Genomic DNA, 15,855 nt, shown 5'->3' with positions numbered 1-15,855 from the left:
CACGACTCACATTTTGTTCTGAAAAGGCAAAAAATCTAGGATTTTTAATTTATTTTCTATAAATGAGCATAACCCATATGCCATGCTTTGATATTTTTAATGAACAGTGTATCCACAAACATCTATCTAACAGTAACACTCTTAATTTTTGTGTTTGTCTAGGTTTTTCTGTCCTCCCCCATGTGTGTATCTGATGGGCTGTGGATGGAAGAAGAAGAGAGAGCAGATGGAGCGAGACGGCTGCTCGGAGCAGGAATCTCAGCCCTGCGCCTTCATCGGCATCGGCAACAGCGATCAGGAGATGCAGCAGCTAAACTTAGAGGGGAAGGTAACACACTCATACACAGATGCAAACCGCAAGAGCTACTACTGAGCCAAAACAACATGATTAGCACAGCATTATTTTTTTTCTCCTGAATACGCAAATCTTGCCTCTTCCCTGCAGAACTATTGCACAGCCAAAACATTATACATCTCCGATTCCGACAAAAGGAAGCACTTCATGCTGTCAGTAAAGATGTTCTACGGCAACAGCGCAGACATCGGCGTCTTCCTCAGCAAGAGAATAAAGGTCATCTCCAAACCTTCGAAAAAAAAGCAGTCCCTCAAAAATGCAGACCGTGAGTGTATTCTCCATCCATATCACGCTCAATAGAAACACCTACAATTCTTTTGAGACTGTTCAACATAAAGCTTCCATAACTGGAATGAATAATAACATCCTGTTGTGTAATAACTTTAAATGGAAATGAGATATTGATTCAAACAGCATGTTCTGAACTAAGTCTCTGTGGTGTGTTCTGACAGAGTTGTGTGTCTCTCCTGTGTGCAGTCTGTATAGCATCAGGAACAAAAGTGGCGTTATTTAACCGGCTTCGCTCTCAAACGGTCAGCACACGTTACCTGCACGTAGAGGGAGGAAACTTTCACGCCAGCTCACAGCAGTGGGGAGCCTTCTTCATCCACCTCTGTAAGTCGAACACACATTCTCACACACTTCTGTGGAGTAATGTTGATTTTCAAATCGTTAAAGGAATAAATAACCCAAAAATGTAAATTTGCTGTATGTGACTTTTTCATCGGTAGAACATTTAAAGATGATTTTTTTTTTAGCCAAGTCCTTGGGAATTCACTTTGAGAGTCAAAAAAGGCTCCTGACAATATATTGAGGTCTAATAAAGCAAAACGATCGGTCAGTGCAAGAACTGTTCAAAGGGACATAACTTGTCATAACTTGGATTTGCACTACTGTTCAAAAGTTTGCCATTGGTAAGATTCTTTTGGAAAGAAGTCTCTTATGCTCACCAAGGCTGCATTTATTTGATCAAAAAGACAGTAAACAAAATAATATTGTGTATTATGATTTACAATTTAACATTACAGTTTTCTATTTTAAATCCTGTGATTGGTAAATCTGAATTTTAGGCATCAATACTCCAGTCTTCAATGTCACATGATCTTTCAGGAATCATTCTAATACATGCTGATTTGCTGCTCAAGAAAATGTCTTATTATTATCAATGTTGAACAGAGTTGTGCTGCTTAATATTTTTGTGGAAACTGTAAAACAGTTCTTTCAGGATTCTTTGATGAATAGAAAGTTCAAAAGAACAGCATTTATTTGAAATAGAATGTTTTTGTATCATTATGTCTTTCATGTCTTTACTGTTAATTTAATGCATCCTTGCTGAAAAGAACTATTAATAATTTTTTTTTTTAAACGACAACTTACTGACTCCAAACTTTTGAGCACCACTTAAAAGTGTTTTTAAATTTAACACTCTCTGTTAATATTATTATTAAAATATTACCCAAAATTGACCCTATTTACTTTGTTAGCGCACATTATTAGTCTTGTGGTGAGCAATTAATCCGTGCAAGTTAATACATAGAAAAACATTGGTTTATCGTGGTAATCTTTAATCAAAATCTGAAGTTTTGCTTCCACTCTGAAATGGCATTCCCTCTCTGATGATTTCAGTCTGCTATGAGGATGAAGAGGAGGTGCTCTAAAATAAAACCCTTCACTCTATTCAATAATCCGTTTCACTTGGAAATACGTCACAACACTGAAGTATAGTCAGTTGCAACTTCTGATTCACTGGGACTTAAAACAAAACTCGCTGTGTATATAAAACATTGCTTTGATACAGAGAAAAGCAAACATTTACAAATCCAGCTAATAGTTCTTTCTCAGGAGCTGCAGCCTTTTCTAGCACTGAACATGATTTTGTCTCCTGTCAGACTGATTAACTCTCATCTTCAATTCCATAAAGCCAGCCAATCATGTTGGAGCTTGTCATTCGGAGAAAACTATTGCCATTGCTGTGCATTAAGCCTTGTGGTGTAAATGCAGTTTAATAGACCCGTTGCTGTCTATTAAGTCATTAATGTCAATTAAATAGACAAGAAAGAAAGATAAAACTCCACAGTGTTCTTGATTCTTAATTTTTTCTTTATTACTGACCGTAACTATTTGTGTGTAATGGAAAAAACATATATGCCATTGACACTGAACTGTCTCTGTTTTGACAACCATAATGGAAGGTCTGATCAGAGGATATGCTTAGTCTCTTTTATTAAATTTCAGTGGATGATGAAGAGTCGGAGGGAGAGGAGTTCACTGTGCGAGACGGCTACATTCACTACGGCCAAACTGTCAAACTCGTGTGCTCTGTGACTGGCATGGCTCTTCCTAGGCTGGTAAGAATCTGTCTCTATTCATTTTCAGCATGTTATCATTTCTCTCTATTATCCTCTGTTTTGTTTCTATCTGCTGACAGTATATATAATTAACAGTCAGTTTATAAATCTTTAGGGGTCACAATCAGTCACTGCAATGTTGACTTCCTAATGCTGATGCTTTTATCAACTTCCTTTCCTTCTCCCCGCACACACAGATCATCCGTAAAGTGGACAAGCAGACCGCCTTGCTGGATGCAGATGACCCCGTCTCCCAGCTGCATAAGTGTGCCTTTTTCCTGAAGGATACGGAGAGGATGTACCTGTGCCTTTCTCAAGAGAGGATCATCCAATTTCAAGTGAGTATCTCACTGGAAACTTAGAGTAAATGCCTTTCTTACCGTTGGTTCAATGTGCTGATAATGATGACTTCAGTAATGTTATTAAAGAGATAGAGTTTGATTTTGTTGGAAATATGTATCCTTCTGAAATCACATATGTACACGAGACCTGATGTTTTTCTTCAATTAAAAGTGTATTGAAAGCTTTCGAAATATTTTTTTTATAATGACCTCCAAACTATATATTTGTCTGTTCGTTTTGATTTCTCTCTCTGTGGTCTCTCTTTTTTCATTCCAACATTAATGACACCTCCTTGCAAACTTTCTGCTCTTTGTGAGCGTACGCAAAGGTTTTGCGAGGAAATGCAAATGTATTGCAAGCGAACGCAACGTTTCTCGGGGGAACGCGAAACATTTGCAAGCGAACGCAAAAGTATTGAGACTTAATTTTTACTCCCATATGATATTTTTTTTCCATCACCATGCCCATTTTGGGGCTCCCGTACTTAGGCTCACCAACTCTGCATTTATTTATTTAAATACAGTTAAAACAGTAATATTGTGAAATTTGAGTACAATTATTTGATTATGTAATTTGTTCCATCAGTGATTGCAAAGCTGAATTTTCAGCATCATTACTCCAGTCTTCAGTGTCACATGATCCTTTAGAAATCATTCCAATATGATGATTTGGTGGTCAATAAACATTTCTTATTACTATTATTATCAATGTTGAAAACAGCTGTACTGCTTAATATTATTGTGGAAACTGATACATTTTCCAGTATTCTTTCATGAAAGAAAGTTCTAAAGAACAGCGATTAAAAATCGTTTGTGACATTATAAATGTCTTTACTATCACTTTTGATTAATGTATTTATTTATTTATAAGAAATTAATTTCTTTCTTCAAACCCTCTCCCCCTAAAACGGTCCCACTTTATATTAAGTGGCTTTAAGTACATTGTACTTATTTTTCGATGCAAGTACTTAAAGCCACTTAATATAAAGTGGGACCCCTAAAACTTAATACCTCAAACTTTGTAAAGGTAATTTATGGTGGACATAAAACCTTTGACTGATAGCTAGAAGCTCCTAGGTAAGGTCAGAAAGAAAAACATCAGCCAGAAAAACAAAGATTCGGAAAGAGAGAGAAAGACCTGGATGAGAGAGCACTTAAAAAAGAGGAGGACATGGTACATTTGATGTAAATGTTAGCGAACTGGTCAGGTCCATAAAACATTAAATTGATGGCAGGTTAAAAATAATTTATGGATTTAATATTTTCTTAGTGGAAGCTAAGCGTAACTTTTAAGTTAATAAAATTCATTTTACCAATATCACATCCATGTATTTATTTATTTAGCTAACCATCTAATAGGCAGGATGAAGTAATTCGGTCATTATAACAAAATAAACCCTCTCAAGGTGATACAAGTATCCTGATTGTTTGTTTTTATTTTGTGATAATGGCTATTTGATTGTGTATTATCCCTTTTGTTATGCTATTTTTGAGTTCCCTGTATTGATGTGTGTTTTGTATGTGTGTAGGCTACTCCATGCCCAAAGGAACCAAATAAAGAGATGATAAATGATGGTGCCTCCTGGACAATCATCAGCACTGATAAAGCAGAATACACGTTCTATGAGGGCATGGGCCCTGTACACACCCCCGTCACACCTGTGCCGGTGGTCGAGAGCTTACAGGTAACCCATACACACACAGAAGCTTGCATCTCTTAATGGCGTACACTCACAAGTCTCAGTTGATAATGTATGTACACCGTGGGCGCGCGTGTGTGTGTGTGTGTGTGTGTGTGTGTGTGTGTGTGTGTGTGTGTGTGTGTGTGTGTGTGTGTGTGTGTGTTTGAGCAGTTAAATGGCGGAGGAGATGTAGCGATGCTGGAGCTGACAGGACAGAACTTCACTCCAAGTCTGCGCGTGTGGTTTGGTGACGTAGAGGCTGAAACCATGTACAGGTATGCATATTATTTGAAATGTTATCTATATAGGAAAAGGGAGTATAAATCCAAGAGGACTTGAAATGTCATTTATGTATAAGTTTACAGATGCAGATCATTTTATATTGCTGAATAGTTATAAACAGGGATCTAAAGTTCTTTACAATACATTTATTGTATTTTTTATAAGCTTAATTTAGATCTCCACAGGGGCGTAACATACTTCAGTAATTGTACTTCATTATTATATCTGAGAAATTTGAAATCCATATCAGTGTGAAAATTAATTGCTGTACTAAAATGTAAAATCGGCTGTGGATTAATTCAGAGTTTCAGTTTAACATCCGGTGCGTCACTTTGGAAGAAGAAGTACACGTTAGCATACTTTCAAAAGAAGTACTTATTACAGAAATAATACACTTTAATAATATATACTGTGATAAGTGCAAACTGAATGTAATGTTTTGGACACTTAATTGCATGTTAGTTGCCATTAAATGCAAACTTAAACTTTAAAGTGCTTTTTTGACCAACTTAATTACACATTTAAATGCCATTTCATATGGTTAAAATGCACTGCCAATTGTACTCATAAGCATTTATTGTAAACTAAAATATACTTTAATGTCAACCAAGACTGTATGTCTGGTATTTAAATTTATTATTAAGTACACATTTGTAATTATGATTGCAATTTAGGAAAGTATAACCAATTACTTTAAAATAAAGTAAAACTTTGACATTATTACAAAGTGCACTTTTTAAAAGTGTACTTAAGTATCAAGAAACAGTCATTAAACTTTTATTTCATTAATATATTATCTGCAAGTACAGTTTTTATTCAAATAAGGGCTGAGTAATATTAATTAACGAAATTAGGGTTATAGTTTTTAAGATTTTTATTTTTAAAGGCCAGTTATGGAGTTATAGTTATAGTGGATCCAGGATACTATGCATCCTGATAAAGTTCCCTTGGCTTTTGGAATTAAAATATCCCCACTACTTCACACACCCTTCACCATACCTAGAGATTGGCATGGGACACTTTCCATAAGATCATCTCTCAATGCAAATCAATTCAGCTGTTAGGCTAACTAAAATAAAACCATGCCAATGTCTAGGTATGGTGAAGGGTGTGTGATGATGTGGGGATATTTTAATTCCAAAGGCCAAGGAAACTTTGCACAGTATCCTGGATCCAGAAATAACTGGCCTTTACAAATAAAAACCTGCCCGCCTCTATGGAAATTTAATACAGGGGTGTCCTGACTTATGCACCCTGTATTTCAAGGAAGAACAATTACTTGTACGATACATTATACATTAACAAAGAAAATTGGTGTCCTTAAAGGTTGGATCTTTTCTCATTTTTTTAAAGTAAGGCATTAAGATCAATTTAGAAAAGATAATTTTTTTATGCCTTTAGCATGGGTGTGTTCACTTATGCTAAGCACTGTAAGTGCACTTCTTTTTCCCAAGGGAGTCATAAATCCTACAAATCCTGTTCAATGCAACAGTAAAAGACATGTTAAGATTTGACAGGTCGCAGGTTGAACGAAGTGCTTCTGCCTTGTAAAATTTGAAGTGAACAAGACCCCACATGTTTTGTTTAATCTGTATTAAATCCTTATGTAGTAGTTTAAGAAAAATATGTACTTTTATTACAAACATTGTAAAAACAGTGACAGACTGATAGACATTATATTTCCTCTGAAGGTGCGGGGAGAGCATGCTGTGCGTTGTCCCAGACATCTCTGCGTTCCGCGAGGGCTGGCGGTGGGTTCGGCAGCCGGTGCAGGTCCCCGTAACGCTGGTCCGAAACGACGGCATCATCTACTCCACGACGCTCACGTTCACATACACTCCCGAACCCGGTCCCCGTCCTCACTGCAACGTGGCCGGTGCCATCCTACGAACGGGCAACACCAGCTTGCTTTCCACGACCGGCAACATCACAGGAGTGACCGGAGAAACGACACCCTACGGCTCCAACAGCACGTCTAATGCCGTCACAGCGTCGTCCTCTAACGCAGCCGCGGCTGTGGTGTTATAACACACGCAGCAGTGCTCACAAACTCACTACGAGCTATGCGTGAAAACAGAAGACTACAAACTGTTTGTAAAAATGCTGCGTATTGAATTTCAAAATCAAGGGATGGACGGGCAAAAAAGGATAAAATTGTGGCGAGGACATAGAAAATATTTGAGAGATGGTTCTCCCGTGCCCTCTTGTGGTTTTTCTCTAAGGAGCCGGTTTGGTGCTAGCAATAGACAATGCCTGGGAGAAAACACCAGCACCTGTCAACGGGTGTAGAAGACATGGAGACAAGACCACAGCAATGATACATCAGCCGACTGAAAATCATGTTTAGTCTCCTACGTTTCTTCCTTCCGGTCTGTGTGTGTGTGCGATTGGGTGAGATGTATCATAGCCTGGGAGGTCGAAACTCTTAGGAAAAGGGTCACATTGAAATTGTGAGTTGACAGTTTTTATGGACCAAGGACATTGTATAAGCTTTAGTAAAGGTACAATTTTTTTTCCCTCCATACCTTTTTTATATCAAACATTATAGTACGCTTTTGTTACCAAATAGGTTCTATTCCTCCTCTGAGCTTCGCCTTTTTATTGTTTTGTTTTTCTGTATATAGATAGTTTCATATACATATGTTCGCTTGGATTCCTTCAGTTTTGATACTTTGTATTTTGTAATACCGTCCTTTTTCTTTTCCATACGGTTTTAGTTTCATTTTCCATTTGGGAGAAACTCAGAGGGCCTGTTTTTTTATCATTCGTTTTTATGAAGTCTTTAAAAAGAAAAGAGCTTTAAGCAATGCGTCTGCCTTGCCTGCATTACAATATGCGCTACGCTTCCTTTAAGCATTTCATCATCAATCAATGCGTCTAAATCTCACAAAAAGGAACAATGCCATTTTTCTATGTCTTGTTTGGGAATATAAACCAGAAAACACAATACAGAGGCTTTGGATGCAATGTGTCTCTTCGATGCGGTAGCCATTGTGTAGTTCATTTGCTCAAGGGCGCACATTCGGTTCTCGCATATCAATTTCAGAAAGTTCACAGTAGTTGGATATTTGTAACGGTCAAGTTCTGACCTGAGTTTAGACTCCTACAGTTTTAGTGCCGTTTTATAATGTTTCCTTTCTAAAAATCAAATTTTTTTGTCTTCCTGAACATCCATTTGCAGTTTTTAAAATTTTAAATGCTCTCAAAAACGGATGATTTGGAGACTTGCTCTACTATTAGATGTGGCCTTACTGGAACAAAGGTTCCCGCTTTAGTTCACCCCTTCAAAAGGAGGTTAACAAACGCGACCCGAGGAACCACGCCTTGCATTTTGAACATTTTACATGCGATTTTTGATATTTAAAGTCCCTAAACTTTCATCTTTTCATTTGGATTTAGAATATCTAAATGTCTAATAGATACGAACATACCCAAAGATATTATATTGCATTGTTGTCTCTGTTTTTTGAATATTTGAAGAGTATGTTGAGAATTGTGGCCTCTCGCACACCAAAAGTAGGAAGCTTTACTCCGTTGGTCATTGATGTGTTAATCGTGGCCTTGGTGTCTCACCAACTAGTAGACTCCCAGACAGCAACATAGTGTTGGCCCAGATGCGGCCCACATATGGTACACGTTGATTCCATGCGGCCCAGGTGTGTGCCGGATCTGGGCCGACACTACGTTACTGTCTGGGCTAGTATTAATGACAAAATTTAAATAAAAAAACCTTGCTGTAATGAACCCATCAACCAGCACTAATAGTGTTTTGTGACTTTCTTTTTTATGTACAGTAATTTAACTTTTGAATTTTATGCATCCATTTGTAAAAAAACAACAAAAAAATGTAAAGAAAAAACAAACAAAAGAACGAAAAAGAGAAACCATTCAGCCATTTTTTTTCGTGCGTCTGTGGCTCTTAACCCAGTTTATGTCCTTGGTGTTTCCCGTCAAAACGGTTGGGTGTTTAGTGTCCGAGTTTGTCCTTACCTTGTATGCTAATGTCCGGATAGCAAATGGACATCACGGGACTAGAAACATGAATGGCCTTTAAATGTGTGTGTCTCAAATGTGTAAGCATACAGCAATACTGTATAGGTCACTTGGTCTTGGTCACTTGTGTCTTGGTCTGTGGAAATAGCCACTGATTTTTCACCAGCCTGATCCACAACATATGTGGTCATGAAGAACAGCTGGCTCAACTAGAGTCATTCACTTTCTTCTACACTTCTCCTTCTACTTTCTCTTCTCCATACTAATTTAATCAGACACCTTTTGCGTGGATCCTGCACTGTCTTCCTTACTTGGAAAATCTGTAGTGTAGTACAAGTAGGCAATCCATCAAATAAGGCAATACTCCAGCATTGTAGGCCTATAATGTAGTTTATTTCGGGAAAAACTGTAACACGAATGTTTCTGCAAAAAAATCACTCGTTGCCTCCACTAGATTTTTCTTTTCATCGTTATCAATCATCATCTGTATTTTTTGTTAAAAATGACTTTATTCTGTCCTTGACGGACACTTTGCAAAAATCTTCCATGAGGTAGTTTAACCTAAAGCTCTTGCACTCGGTTTCCCAGAATTCTCGCGTCACAGTCTTCTTCCATGTTACCGTGTTCTTGCTATCCAGAATCATATAAGCGCATACTTCCATTTGGGGGAAGACGGCACTGGGCAAAAGCATGGACGCATTTTTTAACACATATCTTGTTAAACGTTTACTAGCAGTCCGTTTAATTTCTCATATTTGATGGTTTTTCATTTGTCATTGTGAGAGCTTCCGTTCAAGCAATGTGTTTTTTCCCCCCATTATTATTCAAAAGCTTCCCTTGATTTATATGGGATCACGACCCAAAAAAAGACAAAAACAAGTGCTTTAAGCCAGTCCGCCTTGAAATGATACAGCATCATTGAAACAGTTCCTACACAAACGAAAGAAAGCGATTAATTCCGACCGTAAATTCAATTCGACTTTATCATGTTTTCGTTAGCACAGCACAATATATCATCATTTACTCATTTATAGTGAGAACATTTCTGAACCGCTCCGTCACTCTGATTGCTGCCTCTGTTCCACGTTTTGTTTACATTGTGGATTTGCTCAGCTCTACCCCTATTTCACCGTGGTGTTATGGTGGTAAAGTGCATTATGTTGCTTTCTAAACAAACTAATTGACAATCTTGCTGTTTTTTTACTGTTTACAGTTTTTGAAGGTGTTGAGCTTTAGAATGAAGGATTTGTTGAAACTGACGTGTTGAGCTGTGTATTTAAGTCGCACAGAAAATTGGAGGATAACAAAATCCGTACGTTTGCATTATATAATTTTTCTGTCAGTTATAAATCAATGGAAGAGCTCGAAACAACATGTTTTTCATGTAATTGTCCAAGGCATGTATGTCGAGGTCATGCGCCGAGCCTTAAAAACACATTTAATTCCAAATTTGAGTGAACAAATAGTCATTTTTTATGTTTATAGTCAGTCAGTTGGTGTCATTTATGTCTATATGTGGGTTTTATAACTCTCCATTAACTTTGCTCTTCCAAAAACAACTTTTTTGTGCTTAATGAGCTCTGATCAATGTATAGGTGATATGCCAAATGTCTTATACTTACATTTCCATGCACTGCTTTTCAAACATGGCACCAGAGGCAGCTTTTCAAAGATATCTCAAAAGTTACAGACGAGAGTAGGATGGTAATAAATGATTGTGTACTGTATACAAACAGTAGCGGTTCTCTAGTTCCATAAAAAGAGCTTGAATCAGTCCTAACTTTGTGTTGCTTTGCCTTTTGGATGTGAACATTTAATCAAAGGCACAACTTTTTCTCTTTTGCCATCGGGAAAGTTAAGTGTTGTACTGCCTCTAGGACAGTTTTAGTTTGTTAAATCTCCCTTTCTGCTGGTTTTGCACTTAGAGAAAACCACATTTGTCAAGATTAGTTGCTTATACTCACTTTTCATGTAAAGCAATCCTGCTGTGCCTAATTTGATGCTCTGTGCTAGGCTTTATGTGCGCAGCTCATCGCTTTCACTTCCCGTTTGTCAGTGTCTTTTCTCCCCCTTTTTTTCCCTACTTGGTCTGTTCTAGTTATAATATTCAGAGGTATCAGTATGGTAGCAATCTCAGTCCTTAATGGGCCGCTGATGTTAGGATCATGAGCCCCAATGTGAAACAAGGAGAATTAGTTCCGTTTCATTTGTCTGTATGTTTGATTTTGTACATATTGCACCTGCTCAGTTCCATGTCATTAAATAATAAAACTGCAATATTGGCATAAAAATCTAGAAATAAAAGTGAGATTTATTTCCATTGTCATTTTTTTTTAACAACTGCAACTTCTTAAAAGGGTCATGAACTGCATTTTGCACAACTGCATGAACCTACTGTTTTTCTAACAAAACAACACCAAAACCATATCAATATGAAATGTTTTCAAACTAAATAACCAGCAAAACGTTTCCTTTCAAATAAAAAAAATGATGATGATAATAAACGGCTTGAATCTCCTTTTCAATGCTGCAATGGTACATCAATAGGTGGCAGCAAAGTGAAATGTGTACCTTTTCTCTTCCAAACCCTGTTTCAAATTCAGACTTTTTGGTATAGTTTTGCTATACAGTATAAGAGGCAAAATGCATTTTACAGAAGTAATTTGAGAAATAAATGTAAAAAAAATAAAACATAATTCATGTGTAAAGCTAGTTTACTTTCGGGTCAAATCAGACCTGAACACAAAAGGTGTAACGATTTAGTTCAAATGGTTATATCTTAAAAAATTAAATAAAAAGAAATGTGTATTTTGATGCGTCTTACATCTCCTTGTTCAAGTTCTTTACAACACTGCAATGTGATTTAAAATGCAAAATGTTTGAAAATGTTTTACAGGACTTGATATCATGTTATTATTGTTTCCTCAACTCGAAGTGAAAGTGAAATGATGCATTTCAATGGAAAAAAAACAGCGTTATCCCGCCTGACTTGAATTGTTACTCGGTATGACACCACATGAGTTAACGCATGAATTGCCATTTTTACAACACATACACATAATAATGTTCATAAATAATTAATGTTCATGTTATGCAATGTTTTTCCAAGGAAATTAATTAGGCTCCACTGTAAAGAAATACAGATTTGGTTTTCAGTGTGTAAACTGTTTCACACCTCAGTGTGGTTTCTTCTCAGATTGGGCAAGAATGCAAATACATTTAAACATTTTTTTCATGTTTATGAATATCAAAACATCACAACTTTTCAACATTAGGTTTAATTTAGTACTGAAAAGTACCTTGAACCATTTTATTGATGATCATAGTCACTCTACATCAATAATCATAAATAATGTAAAGGGTTAAAGTAGGCGACTTTCACTCATTTCACTGAACATCATTTATTTGAAAAGAAAAATCGTATTAATGGGTTGAAGTACCTAGAATCACTAAATTTCATTAAATGAACACTACATTTTTTATAGACATTGTCTAAAATAATAGAAGCATTTAGAATAAAAGGACATCAAATGGAATTTTGCATGCAGTTGCAGGTTATAACCTCATCTCATTAAACCTTCTCCAAACAATGTTAATGATATGTTAATATCACAATTTGAATGGAAATTATACAAATTAAAGCTGAAAACTGTATAAGAATATATTGTCAAACACGTTATCCAAGATAACGGATGACATAATGGACTAACAGAAAATAACTGTTATCCTAAATGACAAAATTGTTATCCGGTATGACAAAACTCAGTTTAAATCTTAATCAGGCAGTATTTTTGGCTACCTATAGAAATCTGCAACCTTTACCTTCAACTTCCAAATATGTAAATTCATGTTAAAAAAACATTTACATAAAATCCACATTATATATGTTATTTTAGCGTTATCCCATATGACACAGGATTTTAATGCATAGTGTGCTAGTGAGGAAAAAGGGTAAGTTACACATTTTATGAAAGACATACTTCTTTCACCATTGTTTGGGGGTCCTTCAGGGTCTTCCTGATTGTGTAACATGCTGTCTCACATCGTGTCAAAATAAAATTCACAATAAAATTGCTGCAGTTTGCTTGTTATCCTGGATGACATTGGCTGACAGCCAGATTATTGTTATCCAAAGCATAACAATCAACTGGATGTCATATTCGTTGTAATATTTAAATATATTGTTGTCAAGACTCATACAATAATGCCTGTGGCAGAGATTTTAGGGTTTATTAGATTTTTTACAGTTTGTTTGGCTTTTTTGTATGTCAGTCTAAGGTCCGGACAGTTATCCGGTATTACATTATGTGACTATAATGTCTAACAATTCTTACACTTTGTAATACCCTCAATATATGTTCATATCATTTAATAAACAGAGATCAATAGATTCAATAAATGTGCTTTTTATTAAACATTTCCTTATTTTGACTTCATAAAGGGGTTTTCGACATCAAAATTACACGTCACGTCATTGGGCCAGACCCCAATGCAATGAGAGAGCTTTATGGCACATTCCCCTCACCTATAGTTGCCCAAATGTGATTTTGGTTAACAAACTATGGTCCCAGAGTTCCCAGTTATGTTCACCCTAGTCCCAGAGTTTCCTTTCTCAACCGACATGGTACCAGAGCTTCCCAGAGGTTCATGTAATGTCTACCCCAGAACCAGTGCTCACCATCACAGGAACCCCAAAGGTTCCTGTTGCTGCAGCTCCATTTGTTCCTGTAGCTTCAGAATATGCTCCAGTCCCAAATGGATATACAGAATATTCATGTCATGACCGCAGCCAAAGCCAGTTCCCAAGGCAGCCACAGTCCTGTTGCCTGTTTCAGCCTCCCTAAACCCAAAGGTTCCTTTCAAAGCTGCTACATATAAAGTAGTCTACCCGTAATGTGAAACTTTACTTGTAAATAAAGACATTTTTCTAGTTCTGAATGATTTTAAATCGAAATTTTGGCCACCCCTGAAATGGATCATTCCGTCTCTCGTTCTGTAAAACCGAACAGTTGTTCTAACTAACATTTTTAGTTAACTTTACTTAATGTCGAATAATTAGTTGAACTTACTTAAAACAATTTTGTAATCTGGACTGTTTGCATGCTATGCCTTCTTTACTCAGAAAACCCAAGTACACATTACTTTGCAAAAGCAAAAAAAACAAAAAAAAAAAACAGGCGGGGTAAAACTTAATAGACTTTTCACTCATTTCTTCGACTTCTGCAGTCATCATTCTTCTTAGTTGCATTTGCTCATTTTCCAGTCATCTTGAATGTTATTGTCAAAACAACTAACAATTTTGGGAGAACGTCACATAAGTTGACTTCATAAATTCATGTTAATTTCCTAAAATTTCTCAACATTATTGTGATAAGTGTTCCCGTTGGTTAGGCACTGGGAACTTAATTTATGTTATTGTAATTTTCTTCCAATTGATGCAGTGATGCAACATGAAATCAGTTATTTGTTTTTAAAGGAAGTGAAGTAATAAATATTATATATATTTATACTTAAATTATTTCCATGTTTTGACTGAATGTATTAAGTATATATATCATAACTATATTTCATGTATAATAAATATTTTTTACATTTTATTGCTAACACTTATGGCATAAACTTTTAATTGGGTTTATATAACCCCTCTATATTTGTGTCAATATCTTGCAATTTCTCTTGAGTCACATACAGACTTCAACATTTAGCATGCAAACCACAACAATGGTAACAATTTTTTTAAATTAATTTAATTAATTAGATCATTACAATTTTATTTGCTGTCTCTTGTCAGTATAACCCCAATGACGATAGCAAATACAATTGTTATGGTAAAATAAAGCCAAAAATAGTAAAACAAAGCAATCAATTTATTAATGCTGCAATGCACTCTGGGAGTACACTTCCTCAGATCATAGATAGAATTAAGTTGACAAAACTTAAATGGATTAAGTAAGAAGAACTTGATGTAATTATGTAATGCTTACTTAATTAAATTAAGGCAATGAGTTACCTTGTTTTTTTTAAGTAGATTCTACTTATCCGGGTTTACAGTGTACCACATGATCTGTGTGTATCAGTGGGCGGGGCTAAAGGGGCAATGATGTAGAAGTAGGCGTTGATCTTCTGCAGAGGGGGTCTTTTGTCGCACTATGATGTCATGGTAAAATCTGAAACAAGTCGTTTTGGCAGCTTTGTTTTAACAAAAACAAAAAAAAGTTTTTAAGGTCTGAAACTTACAGGATATTTTTATAGTACAATGACAGATCAATGTAGGGTATGGAGCAATCAGACACATACTAATTATTCATTATATACAAAGGTTTATGAAACTCCTCACACAGCCCAAATGAACAAACACAAGGGCAGAAACAGTGTCATGTTACAGGGCATGATAAGGAGATTTTACGACCTCCGAGGAATGTGGCCACATACTCAAGAGAGAGACTATGAAACAGAAACCTCTTTAAAACAGACTTTGCAGCATTAATCATAGACTAACTGATCTATAAATGAACATGCATAAAACTGTGAAAGAAACAGTGTAAATGGTTTACTGTCTCGTGTACTATTAGGTATATATTATGGTATGTATCCTGGTATACAACCAACTAACGATCAATGTAACCTCACCTGTATCATGCCTCCTACCTAATTAATGCTCATTTAATGACTCACACTTTGATGTACATCACCTTCTTCTAGAATGCAGTGTGGATGTGTTATAGCTATCTGAACATTAATGAAGGTATAATCATGCTAGGGACAAAGATCCGTAAATCAACTAAGAGCCACTTTCCCTCTCAGACATGTCCCCTTTCTGATTGGTCGAGTTCAACCCTTAGGGGAGGATCTTC

At 36.2% G+C, this 15,855-nt stretch overlaps 1 protein-coding gene across 2 annotated transcripts in view; it reads left to right on the top strand.

Moving 5' to 3' along the window:
* The window catches only part of rbpjb (recombination signal binding protein for immunoglobulin kappa J region b), a 55,559-nt gene extending 44,267 nt beyond the window's left edge, over positions 1–11,292 (top strand). For both annotated transcript variants that reach the window (XM_077229536.1, XM_077229537.1), the window contains exons 4-11: positions 163–328; positions 446–620; positions 833–970; positions 2,591–2,703; positions 2,901–3,041; positions 4,574–4,729; positions 4,898–5,001; positions 6,700–11,292. In XM_077229536.1, coding sequence (XP_077085651.1) covers positions 163–328; positions 446–620; positions 833–970; positions 2,591–2,703; positions 2,901–3,041; positions 4,574–4,729; positions 4,898–5,001; positions 6,700–7,036 — 1,330 coding nt within the window. In that variant the 3' untranslated portion in view covers positions 7,037–11,292. The remainder of the gene's footprint in view (positions 1–162; positions 329–445; positions 621–832; positions 971–2,590; positions 2,704–2,900; positions 3,042–4,573; positions 4,730–4,897; positions 5,002–6,699) is intronic.
* Positions 11,293–15,855: the final 4,563 nt, after the last annotated feature.

This window comes from Siphateles boraxobius, unplaced genomic scaffold, assembly GCF_051911475.1.
Source record: "Siphateles boraxobius isolate OS27281-9 unplaced genomic scaffold, OSU_SipBor_1 130, whole genome shotgun sequence".
NCBI lineage: Eukaryota > Metazoa > Chordata > Actinopteri > Cypriniformes > Leuciscidae > Siphateles > Siphateles boraxobius.
This window is presented reverse-complemented; position numbering and strand designations above follow the sequence as displayed.